This window comes from Anabrus simplex, chromosome 1 (genome assembly GCF_040414725.1).
Source record: "Anabrus simplex isolate iqAnaSimp1 chromosome 1, ASM4041472v1, whole genome shotgun sequence".
In the NCBI taxonomy this organism is placed as follows: Eukaryota; Metazoa; Arthropoda; class Insecta; order Orthoptera; family Tettigoniidae; genus Anabrus; species Anabrus simplex.
Window position 1 is genome coordinate 1584451421 of NC_090265.1, and position 14844 is coordinate 1584466264.

Genomic DNA, 14844 nt, shown 5'->3' on the forward strand with positions numbered 1-14844 from the left:
AAAATGTGCTTATTTTCCAGTCTTTACACACTGTTGTTTCAAGAGATTCTCTTGCTGTATGTTATTCTTACTCCATCAGTATCCTGGATCCTTTTACTGTCTATTCTTTCGAACTATTCATTGGTTATCCATTCTTTACCCTGAAGTTATTCATCCTTATTCATCTGCAGATATTCACTTTCTATGTTTTAAACCAAGTACTAGATAAGGCCTATATTATTTCTTGGTTCTAAACGTCAGACTAAATTACATCCATGGTCTGTCAATATGAAGAGATTTTCTTGTATGAACATTTTTCTGTTTCTCAGGAGTGGCAATCCATGTCAACAAACGGAAGTTGTTCGTGTCCGATTCACAAGGATATGTCTTATCCGTTGATCTGGGTCGAACTGGGGGTCGTAGTACAATTCTTACTCCATCCCATACCAACTTTAAACCTCTGGACCTCAGTGTTGACTGGCTCAATGATCAACTGTACATGCTGGGGCAGGTCAACCACTCTACAGGACCAATGTGGCAAGTGGCCCGTTGCGGGCTGGATGGACGTGGTCTTACAATTGCCATGGCTGGATTTTTAACACGACCACTTCACATTGAGGTTGATCCCTACAATGGGTGAGTTCTTTAAGCTAAGTTTGATCATATGAATAGGTTTTTTTAATCCATCTCCTAAAGCCATCAACATAGGGAAATTTGTAGATCCACATATTTCAGAATTCTGTACATTGGCTCTGACATATTAACATTCTTCAAATATAGCATAGTTCAGAAGTGATTTTATAATTAGTTGTTATAAATACAAACTAATAACAAAATGACCCAGTAATATGACAAAATATTTTCTTACACTGTTCACCTGTATTAACATAGTTCTTACTTCAGATTACACAATAATGGATAGTTGTTATTTCCATATTTTTCATAATCATCAACAAATTCAGGTTTTGTGCAATTGTTCTGTCCATAATTATATGAATTAAAGGAGCAAATAGGCTGGATTGGATTTAATGGTGAGGATTTCTGATCTCAAGACTGATTCATTTTACCTATTTTTTAAATTGTTAAAATGGAATATTTATTGAAATACAGTGACACTGGTAACAATTAAAGCACTTAAAGTACTTAATAATGACACAGAAAGAAGTCCCTGTTTTAAAATCCCGAGTCATCATCAACATCATCTATGTCCCACTCCAGTCGCCCAGGTGTGGTTAAAATCCCAAGTATACTCGTGATATTATTTATGGGTTCTTCTTTAATTCACATGTAAAATAGAGATGAAACATTTCAGCAATAAACAGTTGACAATTAAGGCATCATGACACTCAATACCATATTAAAGAAGAAATATGTTATTTTTATGTTTGTGCCTGTGTAAAATGCCCTGAAACAAGATCAACGTGCAATGCAATATTGCAATCCTTACACATGTATCTGGATTCCCTTTGTGCCTTTTTCCTTTGAGCACTGCACACACTGCTACACACCCTGCACATCCTCTTTTGTTAATGTTGGAAGAATCGCTGAAGGAAAATGGCAGCCACTAAGTCACATTGGGGTTACTCTTGCTGATGGACGACCTACTGCTTTTGGAGAAAATTCCTCTCTTTGGTGTTATGCATCCTTCTTTCCTGCATGTTTTTTGAAGAGGACAAATGCATTTCATACTGCTAGTATTAAGAGATGAAAAAATCTTAGGAAACTTCTTTTGTGACAGTGGGTTACTAGCATTGTGTTGATTTACTTTATCAACAACCCCCATTGTTTCATTATATGTGAACATAGATTTTAGTTTCACAACTCCTTTTATTTTTCCATCCTCCATGTCTTTCCATTTCTGCATAATGGATAGTAGATAGGATGCAGATGCCTCTTATGTCTTTCCATTTTATTGCCATCAATTTATCTCACTGGAATGCTGCTATCTTCCCCTTCTTGAGTTTCTTGTTCAGATATCTGCCCTATTGGGATGCACAGTGCAGAACATATCTGTGCGATTGGTAATCAGAATCTTGGCCAGTTAGGGAGAACTGTAATAGAGATCCACAGTCAGACAGTACCCCATATTCCGTATTCAGCAGGGGTTTCATCAGTATCATAATAATTTGTATTCATCAAATTTAGAGCCCTTCCCAGCCTTAAAAAGTAGTTAGTGGGACGTAAAACAAATAACATTATTATTATTAATTTCTTGTTTACAAAATCATTATGTAATTTGTTTTTATAATAGTTTGATTTTAATGCTAGTTTTTCTATTAAATTGAAAGATAAATCAGACATAACTTAAATTGTGAAAATAGATCCATGATTTATCAAGCACAATTTAAAGGACTTTTATAAAAATGACTATCGTATCATGCTAGCCCCACAGTGTAGACTGTAAAAATGTCATGACTGTGGGCTGGTATGATACCAAAGTCATTTTTACATAATAATTATGATACAGTTTTAAATTGTACTTTTTAAAGCGTGGATATATTTTTCATAGTACAAGTTATGTCTGATACATATTTCAATTTGAAAAATAGTATTAAAATGATATCCTGGGGTCCCAGGTTTGATTTCTGGCCAGGTCAGGGATTTTTTACCTGGGTCAGAGGGCGGGTTAGAGGTCCACTCAGCTTACATAAGAACAATTGAGAAGTTATCTGATGGTGAGATAGCAGCTTTGATTTAAAAAGCCAAGAGTAGCAGCTGAGAGGATTTGTCATGCTGATCACGCATCACCTCATATCCTGCAGGTTTTCAGACTAGCTTGGTAAGTCAAGCCCAAGAGGGCTGCAGTGCCATAGGGGGAGAGAAGGGATGATGACTTAGGTATCAGACTGTACAGAATTCACCATGCTTATTGTTCCAACTTATAAATAATATAGATAATTTATGTAGGAGAGAACTACAATGAACTCATCCTTGGCATACTAGGCAAGTAATTTTTTTAAAAACATTAATTCATATGTAACTAGCTAAAAATATAAAATTGTGTAAATTACATGGTTTACTTGTCCTTACAGATACCTATTCTGGGTGATGCAGGGCTCTATAAGACCTGGACTTTATCGATTGGACCTGGCTGATATCAGTAATGGAGTAAAACATGAGGTCTCGCCAGACATTATCCTGGAGGACCCTAACCTGGGAGCTTTTACAGTGGACCATACAAATTTTCGGCTGTTGGTAGCCAACCACACTAAGAACACTGTCATCTCGGTTTCACTTGATGGGTGAGGATAATGAGATTTTTACATTATTGAATATTGGAAAGCTTGATGAAAGTATAGCAGTATACACTTATGATAGTAAACCAGCCACTTTCAACCATGAATTAGCCATCAGCAATACAATTTGAAATGTTCCATATTAATAGCAGAGAGCATGAAATTTATTGTTGTGGCACCTGTGAAAACAACTATGTGAAATATTTTGGCTTAGAACTTTGGCCAGTAAGGTCTTGTAACCAAGGTTTAATATCATACATGTTGTACCAAAGAATTCACGTTCTCAATGATTCATGTGCTATAGGTCAGTATTTCTCTGACAACATCATCGTGTAGCTATTTCTGCAGGCGCAACAGCATTATGGACTTTATTAAGTACAGTGAAGATAGAATAATGAACTGTAAATCTCCTTTGATATCTTTGGTAAAGCCATGTAATTCTTGCATGAATAGCCTAAATTTAGTCTTTATTTATTTATTTATTATTATTTTCTCAGATCTACAGTAAGAATACCTATTTGATCCATTAAAGAGAAAATAACAATGTCCAGCCTAAGCCAAAATTCACACTCTATGAACTGTAAAAAAAAAAAAAAAAATACATATCACACTCTATGTGCTGTACAGAAAAAGAAAAGAAAATAATGTACGGAATAAACAAAAATGAATAGAACAATATTTCTATTGTTTTCCCAGAATATGCAATTTAAGCTGTATTATGTATGTCACAGACCTTCGTGCCCCTGCTGTGTAAACACGCGAACCTTTGCACATTCCATTCCTCCTACATTTCCTCTACTTGACTCCCTCTGAGTTGCTGATTCCATACTTCCGTCGCACACACATTCTGCTACAACGTATTCTGCACACATTGCAAATTTATCACTGCACTACTTATCTGTTCCTGCTCGTTTTATACAACCATTCTTACTCTAATTTAAATAATCATATACAACCAACTTTGCTTACCGATCTACCATTAATTAATGAATCACTTATCAATACCATTTAAACTGTGCTGTCTCTCTTATCATCCATCCATCATCACCTTTCATACTTAACACTTCAATTAGAGTCCTCCATTTAAACTTTACTACCTTTCTTATCATCCATCTATCGAACTCCACAAACCATACACATACAGACACCATCACTTGAATAAATACCATCTACACTTCGTTCCCTCTCCTCATTTCCATCCATCATCTAAACTTCACTACCTCTCTTATCATTCATCTATCGAACTCTACAATTCATCCATCTTATACCTAAAAACACTTGAATAAATACCATACCATTACAATACACTTAAAAACACCTTATCACCTCGTTACCTCTCTTATCCTTCGTCCATATATACAGACACCATCACTTGGATAAATACCATCTGAACTTCACTACCTCTCTTATCATCGATACCATTTAAACTTCGCTACCTGTCTTATCATCATCCCTCTTAACACTTCCAGTCCAGTCATCATATCATCACTTGAATAAATACCGTACAATTAATCCATCCATCTTTTACCTAAAAACACCATCACTTCAATAACAATTATACTACACATCATCCATCTATCGAACTCCACAACCATCCATCATTTTCCAGGCCACATTTACTTCAACAATTGGAATACACATACTGACACCATCACTTGAATAATACCATCTAAACTTCTTTACCTCTCCTCATTTCCATCCCTCATCTAAACTTCGCTACCTCTCTTATCATCCATCTATCGGACTCCACAATTCATCCATCTTGTACCTAAAGACACTTGAATAAATACCATACAATTACAATACACTTAAAAACACCTTATCACCTCGTTACCTCTCTTATCTTTCATCCATATATACAGACACCATCATTTGAATAAATACCATCTAAACTACGCTCTCTTATCATCAATACCATTTAAGCTTCGCTACCTCTCTTATCATTCATCCCTCATCATCACCTTCCATTCTTAACACTTCAAATCCAGTCGTCATATCATCACTTGAATGAATACCATACAATTAATCCATCCATCTTTTACCTAAAGACACCATCACTTCAATTGCAATTATATTACACATACATGCACCATTTCTTGGGTAAGTACACGCATACAGACACCACCATAAACTACACTTCCTCTCTTATCATCCATCCATAGGCAAACTATGTTACTTACTACTGTTACTTGACTTTTTACTTCTCGTAATTATTCCTTCCATTTTTCCCTTTTTGTCCCATAGCTCCTTCAAACTCAAGCTTCTCCCTTTAAACACGGCACTTCTTACTTCTGCTTCCTCCCTCAAACCATTATTCTCGCTCCGATTCTGTCCACTTGTCTTCCCCTGTGATTCTTCTTCTTCCCTCGCGCAGACCTCCGACACTAGTTCGTCCATTAATTTCCTGGCTACTTCCATCCTCCTTGCATTTCCTTTTTCTTCAGCTCTTTTTATGATCTCTTCCCAGGAACCCCATCTACTCAGTGTTCCTTCCTTTGCAGTATGTACATCAGCCCTGGTAGTTTCTTCTTGCCTCAAACTGTCAGCCCTGCTTTTTTCTTCTTGCCTCACAACATTCCTGGTAGTTTCTTCTTGCCTCAATCTCTCAGCCCTGCTTATTTCTTCTTGCCTCAAACTTTTTTGCCTCGAACTCTCAGCCCTGCTAGTTTCTTCTTGCCTCAAACTCTCATCCATTAATTTCAGTTTCGATATTGACCACTTTCGGGTCCAATTCCTGTCGCTCACCACAAGTATCTGACCACTAATATACGCTTTCAATCCCTGAATTTTTGCTTTCACAAAATGTTTCTTGAGAATTTTAAAATTCCTACTCTCTTCTCTTCCGAAATCTCTCTTAATGTTCTCACACTGTAGATTACCAGCGTTCCTTATCACTATATCTGCCATCAATGAAGATAGCAGCGACACTTTTATGGGCCTGTGTCCTCCCACCTTGCCAACTCTCTCCACATTGTCTATATCTACCTCACTGAAATTTATTTTCATTTTTTTTTTGTATAACATCCACCACTTTGTAAATAATGTCCACTATGGATTCAGCCTTTTCTTCCTCCACCCCATAAATAAATATGGATTTCTTCTTACGCTCCTGTCTGCAGACTTCAATTTCTTTCTTTAGGTTTACCATCTCTTCTTCCATATTTTTTATTTTCTCTCTTAGTGACACCAGTTCTTTCTCGCTGCCTTCTATCATCGCCTTCGTATTTTTCATATAATCCTGGATCCACTGTCTCGTCTTTTCTTGCTCCTGGACTTGTTCTTGAAGCATCTTCTTTAATTTCTCAAACGGACATACCTCCTGTATTACTTCTTTTACTACTTTCCTTATAGCCTCTACATCTACCCAATTCATCGTATCTATCTCCTTGCCGACCGCTTCCTCACTCCTACTCCACTCCACTCAGCAGGCGCACGCCACACGATACGTCCGTCCTCCTTACTGGCTTAAGCTAGACTGCTAAATTTAGTCCCTAATGTAACACAAGATAATATTGTACATTCATACCATCAAACACTGTTACCGGTATGCCTTTCAGATTTCAGTCTGCAAGCTTCAGTGAATTAACTAAATGCCTCCTCAATCCTCTATTTGCAACTAGCTCTGTCACCACATTTAATTCCATTAAATCATTAAAAACTAACCATCATCACGTTCGAATCCTTCTACTTCTCTCACCCTCAGTGTCCTCTTTGTGCTTGGGTGGCTACGAGAATTTATCTCGGGGACTATGTGTAAATAGGGTAGCATCTTACTTCACAGAAATTTACCAAGCACACTCGGAAGGTGCAACAAAGCCTCAGGACCTATGGGGATGATGGAGTCCTACTTTCATTTGATAGGCCAAGGACTTTTTGGAATACTATTATAATGTTCAAAAGAATTAGAGAACATATTCTTCACCATCTATTATGTTCCTGCTATCAGATCTTCAATCACGAGCAATGACATTACATACGTAACCCATAATGTTGTCTATTAAAAATAAAACACATCAGTTTCATAACACCTCTGTTGTCAAAGATCTGCAGCTGACAGTCAACAGGTCACCTACAGGAAGACGTGTATTGCAAGTATGTTCTGGTTATGGAAAGGTGTAGAAATTTTAATTTTTGACATTATTCAAATAGAGATACCAGTAACAGGCTTATATAATTATCTTGACATGGGAGGATTGGATGTCCCTCTGTATTACAATGGTCAACCTATCTGTCCTTCAGTTGAGTGTAATGAATACACTGGAAAAATAAAGTGAGTTTGTTGATGCTGGACAACAAAGAATCAAGACCAAACTTTACTTATATCTATTTAACATGAGCAATATTATTTACTAGCTGAAACCCATCAAGATATGATGGTCAATGGGCTAAATATTTATTGAAGGATTTCATCATATATATGACTTTCCTTGTACCTACTTTATTTCTTTATAATTTTCTTTACGTCGCACCGACACAGGTAGGCCTTGTGGCAACAATGGGATAGAAAATGGGATGTAAAAGTGGAAAGGAAGCGACCATGGCCTTAATTAAGGTACAACCCCAGCATTTGCCTGGTGTGAATATGGGAAACCACAGAAAACCATCTTCAGAGCTGCCAACAGTGGGGTTTGAACCCACTATCTCTCAAATGCAAGCTGATAGCAATGTGACCCAAACCACACAGCTACTTGCTCAGTACATTCCTTGTACAGTTACTTTTTGGCACTATTACAACTTTAAAATATCGCTCTCTTGATATTGCAACATTTAACTGGCCATGGCTAAAAGCTGGCTGAGTTAAATAGAAACCTTCACATCCCATGAGGTTTATTTATCATGATACAAAATGCCAAAGAAACTGGAAATTGATGCCTGTTGAATGAAAATGGAAGTGTGTTATCGAATGTTGTTAAGTCAATTCAAGGGATTAGAGCTCTCTGCCCAGCTTTATCTCCACTTATTATTTCCAAATCTAAACAATTTTTGTACATACTTCTTACAATTAGTCCCTAATCTGGTTTTGTTTAGGAGCTGTTGGGAAATGTTCAGATTTCTAAGGAGCATAACTATGGCTCCAATATTTTTAGAAGAATATGTGGAGGCAACCCATTACTTCCAAGGAAATAAAGAATTATGTAGGAAATTGAAGTAGCCAGCTTTCATCTTCAGTATTAATCTGTTGACACTAGTGTATGGTTTTGAATTGGTATAAGCCCAATTTCTTTAAAATTAATTACAAATGGCAACTTTTGCAAAAATGCTGACATCTTTTGCAGAATTGAACATTTTGCTAGAAAATTTCAGTCATGATATCATGATGTGCTAAAATTCTAACTGATAGTTAACTAACATTTGACCCATCACCATCTACAGAGAGGTAGTCGTCATTACTGATTTCTTAGCGAATTCCTTTTTTTTTTTTGCCTGCATAATTTTACAGTATGTACGCGGCCAAAGAGGTGAGTATTTAATACAATTATAAATAAATCACTGTTTGACAGTAAGCATAAGGTAAAACAGGTAAAACCTTTAAGATATCTCCCCCAAGAACAATAATTATCCCACCAGAAGGAACAGAATGTCATTACCTATTTAGAAGATGATTCACACATATTAATGAATGACTCTTTGCCTTTTGGGTTTTATCCCATATTGAGTCATGCTAATTGAATATCGTTGGCTGCTTTGGAATTTAATTTTAATCCAGGCAATGAAATTTAAATTTAGAGGAATTTTGAATGTAATGTGCACCGTTCAACTACTGAGCAGCAGAAGAGTGACTATTTCTGTCCAATTCACTGATATATCATGAAGCCCTAAATTGAAGCACTTTTGAATCATATGTCCTAAATGTTTTTCTAGTGCCCCTGGGACCATCAATGAAAAGTGCATTCTTGACATTTGTGTAGTTTTGTTGGAGCACTTCAACGATTTCATTAATAACTGAAAATTGTTCGTGGTTTGTTATGAATACTATGTTGGCCAAATCAGAATTAAAAATTAGCACATTAGTATGACATGAAGGATCGACTCACTTCACTGACTACTGGAATGGAAGAAGTTCACAGCTTCAGAGTTAAAATATCTCTTAAATCACTGAAGCTAACAAATATAGGAAGAGAAGACATGGAGAAGGAAATGTTTAAATTTATCCTGAATCACTTCAAGTTAGCAAATATAGGGAGAACTACAGAAGAGACAGTAAAATTATAATGAATAGCTTCTTCTCAGCAAGAGACTTATCACAACACAGGCTGGAAGCCGAAGTACAGCTGACCAAGAAGACCGACTACGCGTGCATGCTTGCCCCCTTCATCATGCCACATGCCTCAGCGCTCTCACGGTTCAGGTGGCCTTGAAGTACTGGTGATTGCTTTGGATAATCAGAATGCTACATTTTTCTTTAATAATTTAAAACTATATGGCAATGCATTACAGAAAAAATTGATCCTAACTCCATTCTGTGTCATGATGAAGAAATGTTTATGCTTTTAGACACTCTGCAAATCTACAGGCCAAGAGCTATTGTCAGAATGCTTTACGATGTCAATCGGTTCAGCCGTTCTCTCAAACTCGTGGTCACAAAAATCAGCCTAGTGTTTTAAATTTAGCTTCTTCATTTCTGTTTGATCTTGCATTATGTTATTCTTTTCAAAATTATTTTCATTAATAAATAACTTTACATGTAACAAGCTTTAACAGCTTCATTTCTAATAATAATAATCCTGTATTGACTATATATCAAATAGTGAATATTTAAGATAAACTTAAATACTATAAACAAGTGGTCCGCCTATTCAATAAAATTTATAATTTATTATATTAGTTCATGTTTCCTCCCCTTTGGGACATCATCAGCTATAATAAATTAACATTAAGTAAGTAAATTCGTACCGGGCGACTTGGCCGTGCGCGTAGAGGCGCGCGGCTGTGAGCTTGCATCCGGGAGATAGTAGGTTCGAATCCCACTATCAGCAGCCCTGAAGATGGTTTTCCGTGGTTTCCCATTTTCACACCAGGCAAATGCTGGGGCTGTACCTTAATTAAGGCCACGGCCGCTTCCTTCCAACTCCTAGGCCTTTCCTATCCCATCGTCGCCATAAGACCTATCTGTGTCGGTGCGACGTAAAGCCCCTAGCATTAAAAAAAAAAGTAAATTCGTGTCCTCATCCTGAGGTGGTGCAGCTCTTTTTAGGCACACCTCCAATAGAGGTGAGCTGCATCATTTGAACCACATACCAGCCCTTCTGCCATTCTTGAATTTCTGGCAGTACCGGGAATCGAACCCGGGCCCCCGAGGATGGCAGCTAATAACACTAACCGTTACGCTACGGAGGAGGACAAATGCAAACTCGTGTCCTCATGCCGAGGTGGTGCAGCTCTTTTCAGGCACATCCCCATTAGAGGTGAGCTGCATGTACCATTTCAACCACACACCAGCCCTCCTGCCATTCTTAAATTTCTGGCAGTACCGGGAATCGAACCCAGGCCCCCGAGGTTGCCAGTTATTAACACTAACCGTTACGCTACATAGGCGGACAATTAACATTAATATATTGGAATACAAAATAGATATTATAAAAATTGGCAAGACACAATAAAAAACATTGATGTATGGTACGACATTTAAAATACAATCTTAGCAAATTTTGTTAAAATTTATAAGTCGTATGATGGATGAAAAATCAGTTGAATTGTCCATTAAACTCTTGATAATGTTCTTGGGAACAGTTGTGCTTTATAAAATCTTAAATGATCACTGTTGTGAATAGCACTCTTGATTTAAAGTATTTCTTGATGAAAGATTGTTAGGTCTTTGATATGCATTTCTCAAATAGTACATACATTGAAGCTTCAGAATTTAAAGTCAACTCAGGGCTGGTGGTAAAGCTCTTTGTAGTAATGGTTATTGTTTTGTCTGAATTTAAAATTTAAAAAACTAAGTGTAAGTAACGAGAGATGGAAGATGAAATGAATTAATATAACATAATCATGTTACTTACTCCTTATCATTGGCCCCGATGTACAGAGGACTTGTTTATAATATTTAAGTTTATCTTAAATATACACTATTTGATTTAACAAATAACTTACAAGGACAGTGGTTAACTCAGATTGCATTTCAATCAACAGGAAGAACTTTTGAAGATTTAAATGTAAGGAAGAAAGGGAAATATTTACCTTTATTCCATACATCAGTTAATATTATGATAGCCACAGTAATACTAAGAGGAAAGTATCATTATTGCAGAAAGTAGAAGGAGAATGCAGTGAATCCCTTCTTCTGGCTTTAATGTCATCCTACCACATTTTCATGAGCCTTGAATATTTCTGACATTGTTATTATGAGCAACTCTCTATTGTTTTAACATTCCAGGCGTGAAGTAGTGGACTTCAGAGCTAATACCCAGCAGCCTATGTTCCGTGAGGTGCTATCCATTGCTACAGCAAATGGTTTGTTTTACTGGACCAATGGCAAAGAAGTGATGATGGAGGAGTACCACAATTTAACCTACTACCACAACACATTACCATCCTTGTCTGATAGGTCATTTACTAGTGTTAGTGTCAACTTGCCTACATCACAGCCTGTGCCTATACCTGTCAACCCTCCCATCAACGTACAAGCTATCTTTGGAACTGAGCTTGCCAAAACATCCTGGCAGGTACCACATCTTGTGGGAGGCCAAGGTAATTATAATCTGTAATTTCTTAGCTATTTAAGACATAATGTAAAATTAGAGAATTACACAGGCTATTAAATCTGGTAACATTTCTACAGTACAGAACTTCAGCTAGGTGATCCTATAGCCAAGAATATATTTTGTGATAGATTGTGATTCAAATGCATTACAGAAAAATTGATCCTAACTCCATTCTGTGTCATGATGAATCCTATTTTCACATTAATTGGCAAAATAAAACTCAGAAGTTGCAAGCACAGGCATTATTAATTTTAATAATTACAATTATTGTCTAAGGGATTAAATTAGTAGCCAAGAAACAAAGTCTGCTGCTGCTGCTGCTGCTGAAGGTATTGTCCAGTGGGAAATAAGTGTTATGAACATGAAATTGGAGTCAATTTCCACAACATTACCTATTGAACTGTTGAACTTCTTAAGATGCATTGTGGTGCCACATGTTTTTATTCGATTACTAACGAGCTTGTACTGACTAATACACCTATAATGCATGAAGATGAGAGCACGTTGGTCACAGTTCTATACAATTGAGAGGTAAAATTAATTTTGAGGAGATTGGGGATGGATTTTCAACTAACCATCTATTAACATAATTACTATAATTTTCAACAATCCATGTCTTGTTTTCATTGATTTGTACCCATTTTCCTTGACCAGATTTTGTTACATTTCATTGGGAAACAAATGTACAGCATGTAATTCAAAGAGAGTATCACTATTCAGTGTTATTACGTTATTATGTGTTATTATGTTATTATGTGTTATTACGTTTGTGACTCTTTTCTGTAAGTGACCATAATGTAAATTGTTTTGAACAGGTAAAGGAGCGTGGCAGAATTGGTCATACGAAGTCCGTGTGCACGATGAACAATTGGGTGTTACCATTTATAAACGTGATATCAATGCTACATCATACACAATCCAGAATTTAAAAGAGAATACAGAATATGTGATCAAGGCTGCTGCCTACACCAGTTCAGGTATTGGACCCTGGTCATCTGAGTTTCGGGGCAAGACCCTACGCATCCCTAAAGATGGAAAGTATGCTTCCATTCTCTGGTCTTCTTCCGAAGGGCTACTGAAATCAGATGTCACTGGAGAGAATGTTGAGACTCTCCTACATAAATCTAATCTCAAGGTAAGCTAATCATTCATTCTTCTGTTGTATTACCTCTTAATACATACCCTGTTCATATAATTGGCAACATTACATCCCTGCTCTTTGGAGGAGTGATCAAGAGAATATCTTGTTACAGCCTAATGTAAACATTGTTTTCTTTAAACAGAATGTAGGTAGGAAAATGATTGCTGGTGCAAATAGATGGGAAGAATGGCAGGAAGGTATTTGGAATGAGGGGATAAAGCAAAGTTTGAAATCAATGAGCAGAAACCAGCTGAAGTAGCAGGGTCGCATGAGACAACTAGAGGAGGATAGGTTACATAGTAGAATAATGGACTTGATCATGAAGGGTAAGAGAAGTAGAGGGAGACCATGGTGACAATGGTTAGACTCAGTTTTAAGGACTTAAAGATAAGAGGTATGGAACTAAATGAGGTCACAGAGCTAGTTGCAGATAGGGGATTGTGGAAGCACATAGTTAATTCAGAGAGGCTTGCAGACTTAATGCTGAAATCTATACAGAAAATTTATATATATTAAACAAAATGTTATGTTTATAACATAATTATGAAACTGTAATGTTTACATTTACTATTATGTCTACTTCTTTATAGGAAATAGGTGACAAATAATGCTGAGTTCAGAGAAAGTGTACCATTTATTTACCTAGTTCCATACACTAGCCCATGCATTAATTATTCCTCAAATCTGAGGCTACAATGCAAGCAAAGTGTTATAAACATTTAATTGTGGAATCATTTTGGCATTGTTATTATATTAAATCATATTTTGTTATGATATTGTGTAGTTTCACGATCATGATTTCGTTACACCTCATTATATCAATGAGACAACAAGAGAAACACTTATAAAAATCTTTCTTTGGAAGATTAAAAACTACTGTCGACTCTCAAAGAATCTATCTTTTATTTACTCAAAAATCAAAATCTCTTTATTTGCAAATGAGGTGTCTACCTTGGTGGCAAATGGTACACTAAAATACATTATTGTCAAGCACTAAATTTTAGATTAACAAGAGAAGAAAATTTTCCTAGAATACAGTACAATATTATACAATTTACGCTAACAATTTTTTCTATTAAACACACAGCTCATCCTTACTAAATTTATATTGTTTACAAAATTCTACTCATAATATCTCCTGTACTTACAAATATAGTCAATTCATATACAGTATGTGGAATTACTTCAAATAATACTATACAACTGGTATAAGATTAAAATTTACATTGCATTTATTTATTTACTTTTTACCCATTTTGGAACCTAAGTAGCATAACAACCTGCTGCGTCTTAACCAGAGCCCCCTTTTGCCACCACTTTTCAGAGTTCCTGATGGGCCTTCACAGCTACCGTAGCGGTCCCAGGGCCCTCGAAGTCCCCACTGTACTTCACCCCTACAGGCAGTCCCCTACTTTGGCTGTCCAAACTCCTTAGACAGGGGATGGAATTAATTTATTCACACACATTTTTGTATTTACAATAACCTGCACTGGTCGAATGCCCTCTAACATTTCATTTATTTTCTCTGTTGCTGTTTATTCTCTTCTTGAATATCTGTACAGATTTTGGAAAAGGATCAAACACTACCCCTGGTAAATTGTTCCACTCCTTCATGCCCTTCCCAATGAATGAAAATTTACCCCAATCGCTTCTGCTAAAATTCCTTCTAATTTTATACTTGTGGTCAGTCCTGCCGATATAATTATTTTCCAACTGAAGCCTCTCACGAATATCTCCCCATGCTTCTTACCCTGTATAGACTCTATATACAGTAATCCTATAA

The 14844-nt window shown here is 36.5% G+C and overlaps 1 protein-coding gene across 1 annotated transcript in view; it reads left to right on the top strand.

Moving 5' to 3' along the window:
* Positions 1-14844, top strand: part of sev (sevenless) — a 368918-nt gene that overhangs the window by 176312 nt on the left and 177762 nt on the right. The window contains exons 10-13 of the mRNA XM_068226275.1: positions 309-615; positions 3012-3221; positions 11593-11906; positions 12736-13055. Coding sequence (XP_068082376.1) covers positions 309-615; positions 3012-3221; positions 11593-11906; positions 12736-13055 — 1151 coding nt within the window. The remainder of the gene's footprint in view (positions 1-308; positions 616-3011; positions 3222-11592; positions 11907-12735; positions 13056-14844) is intronic.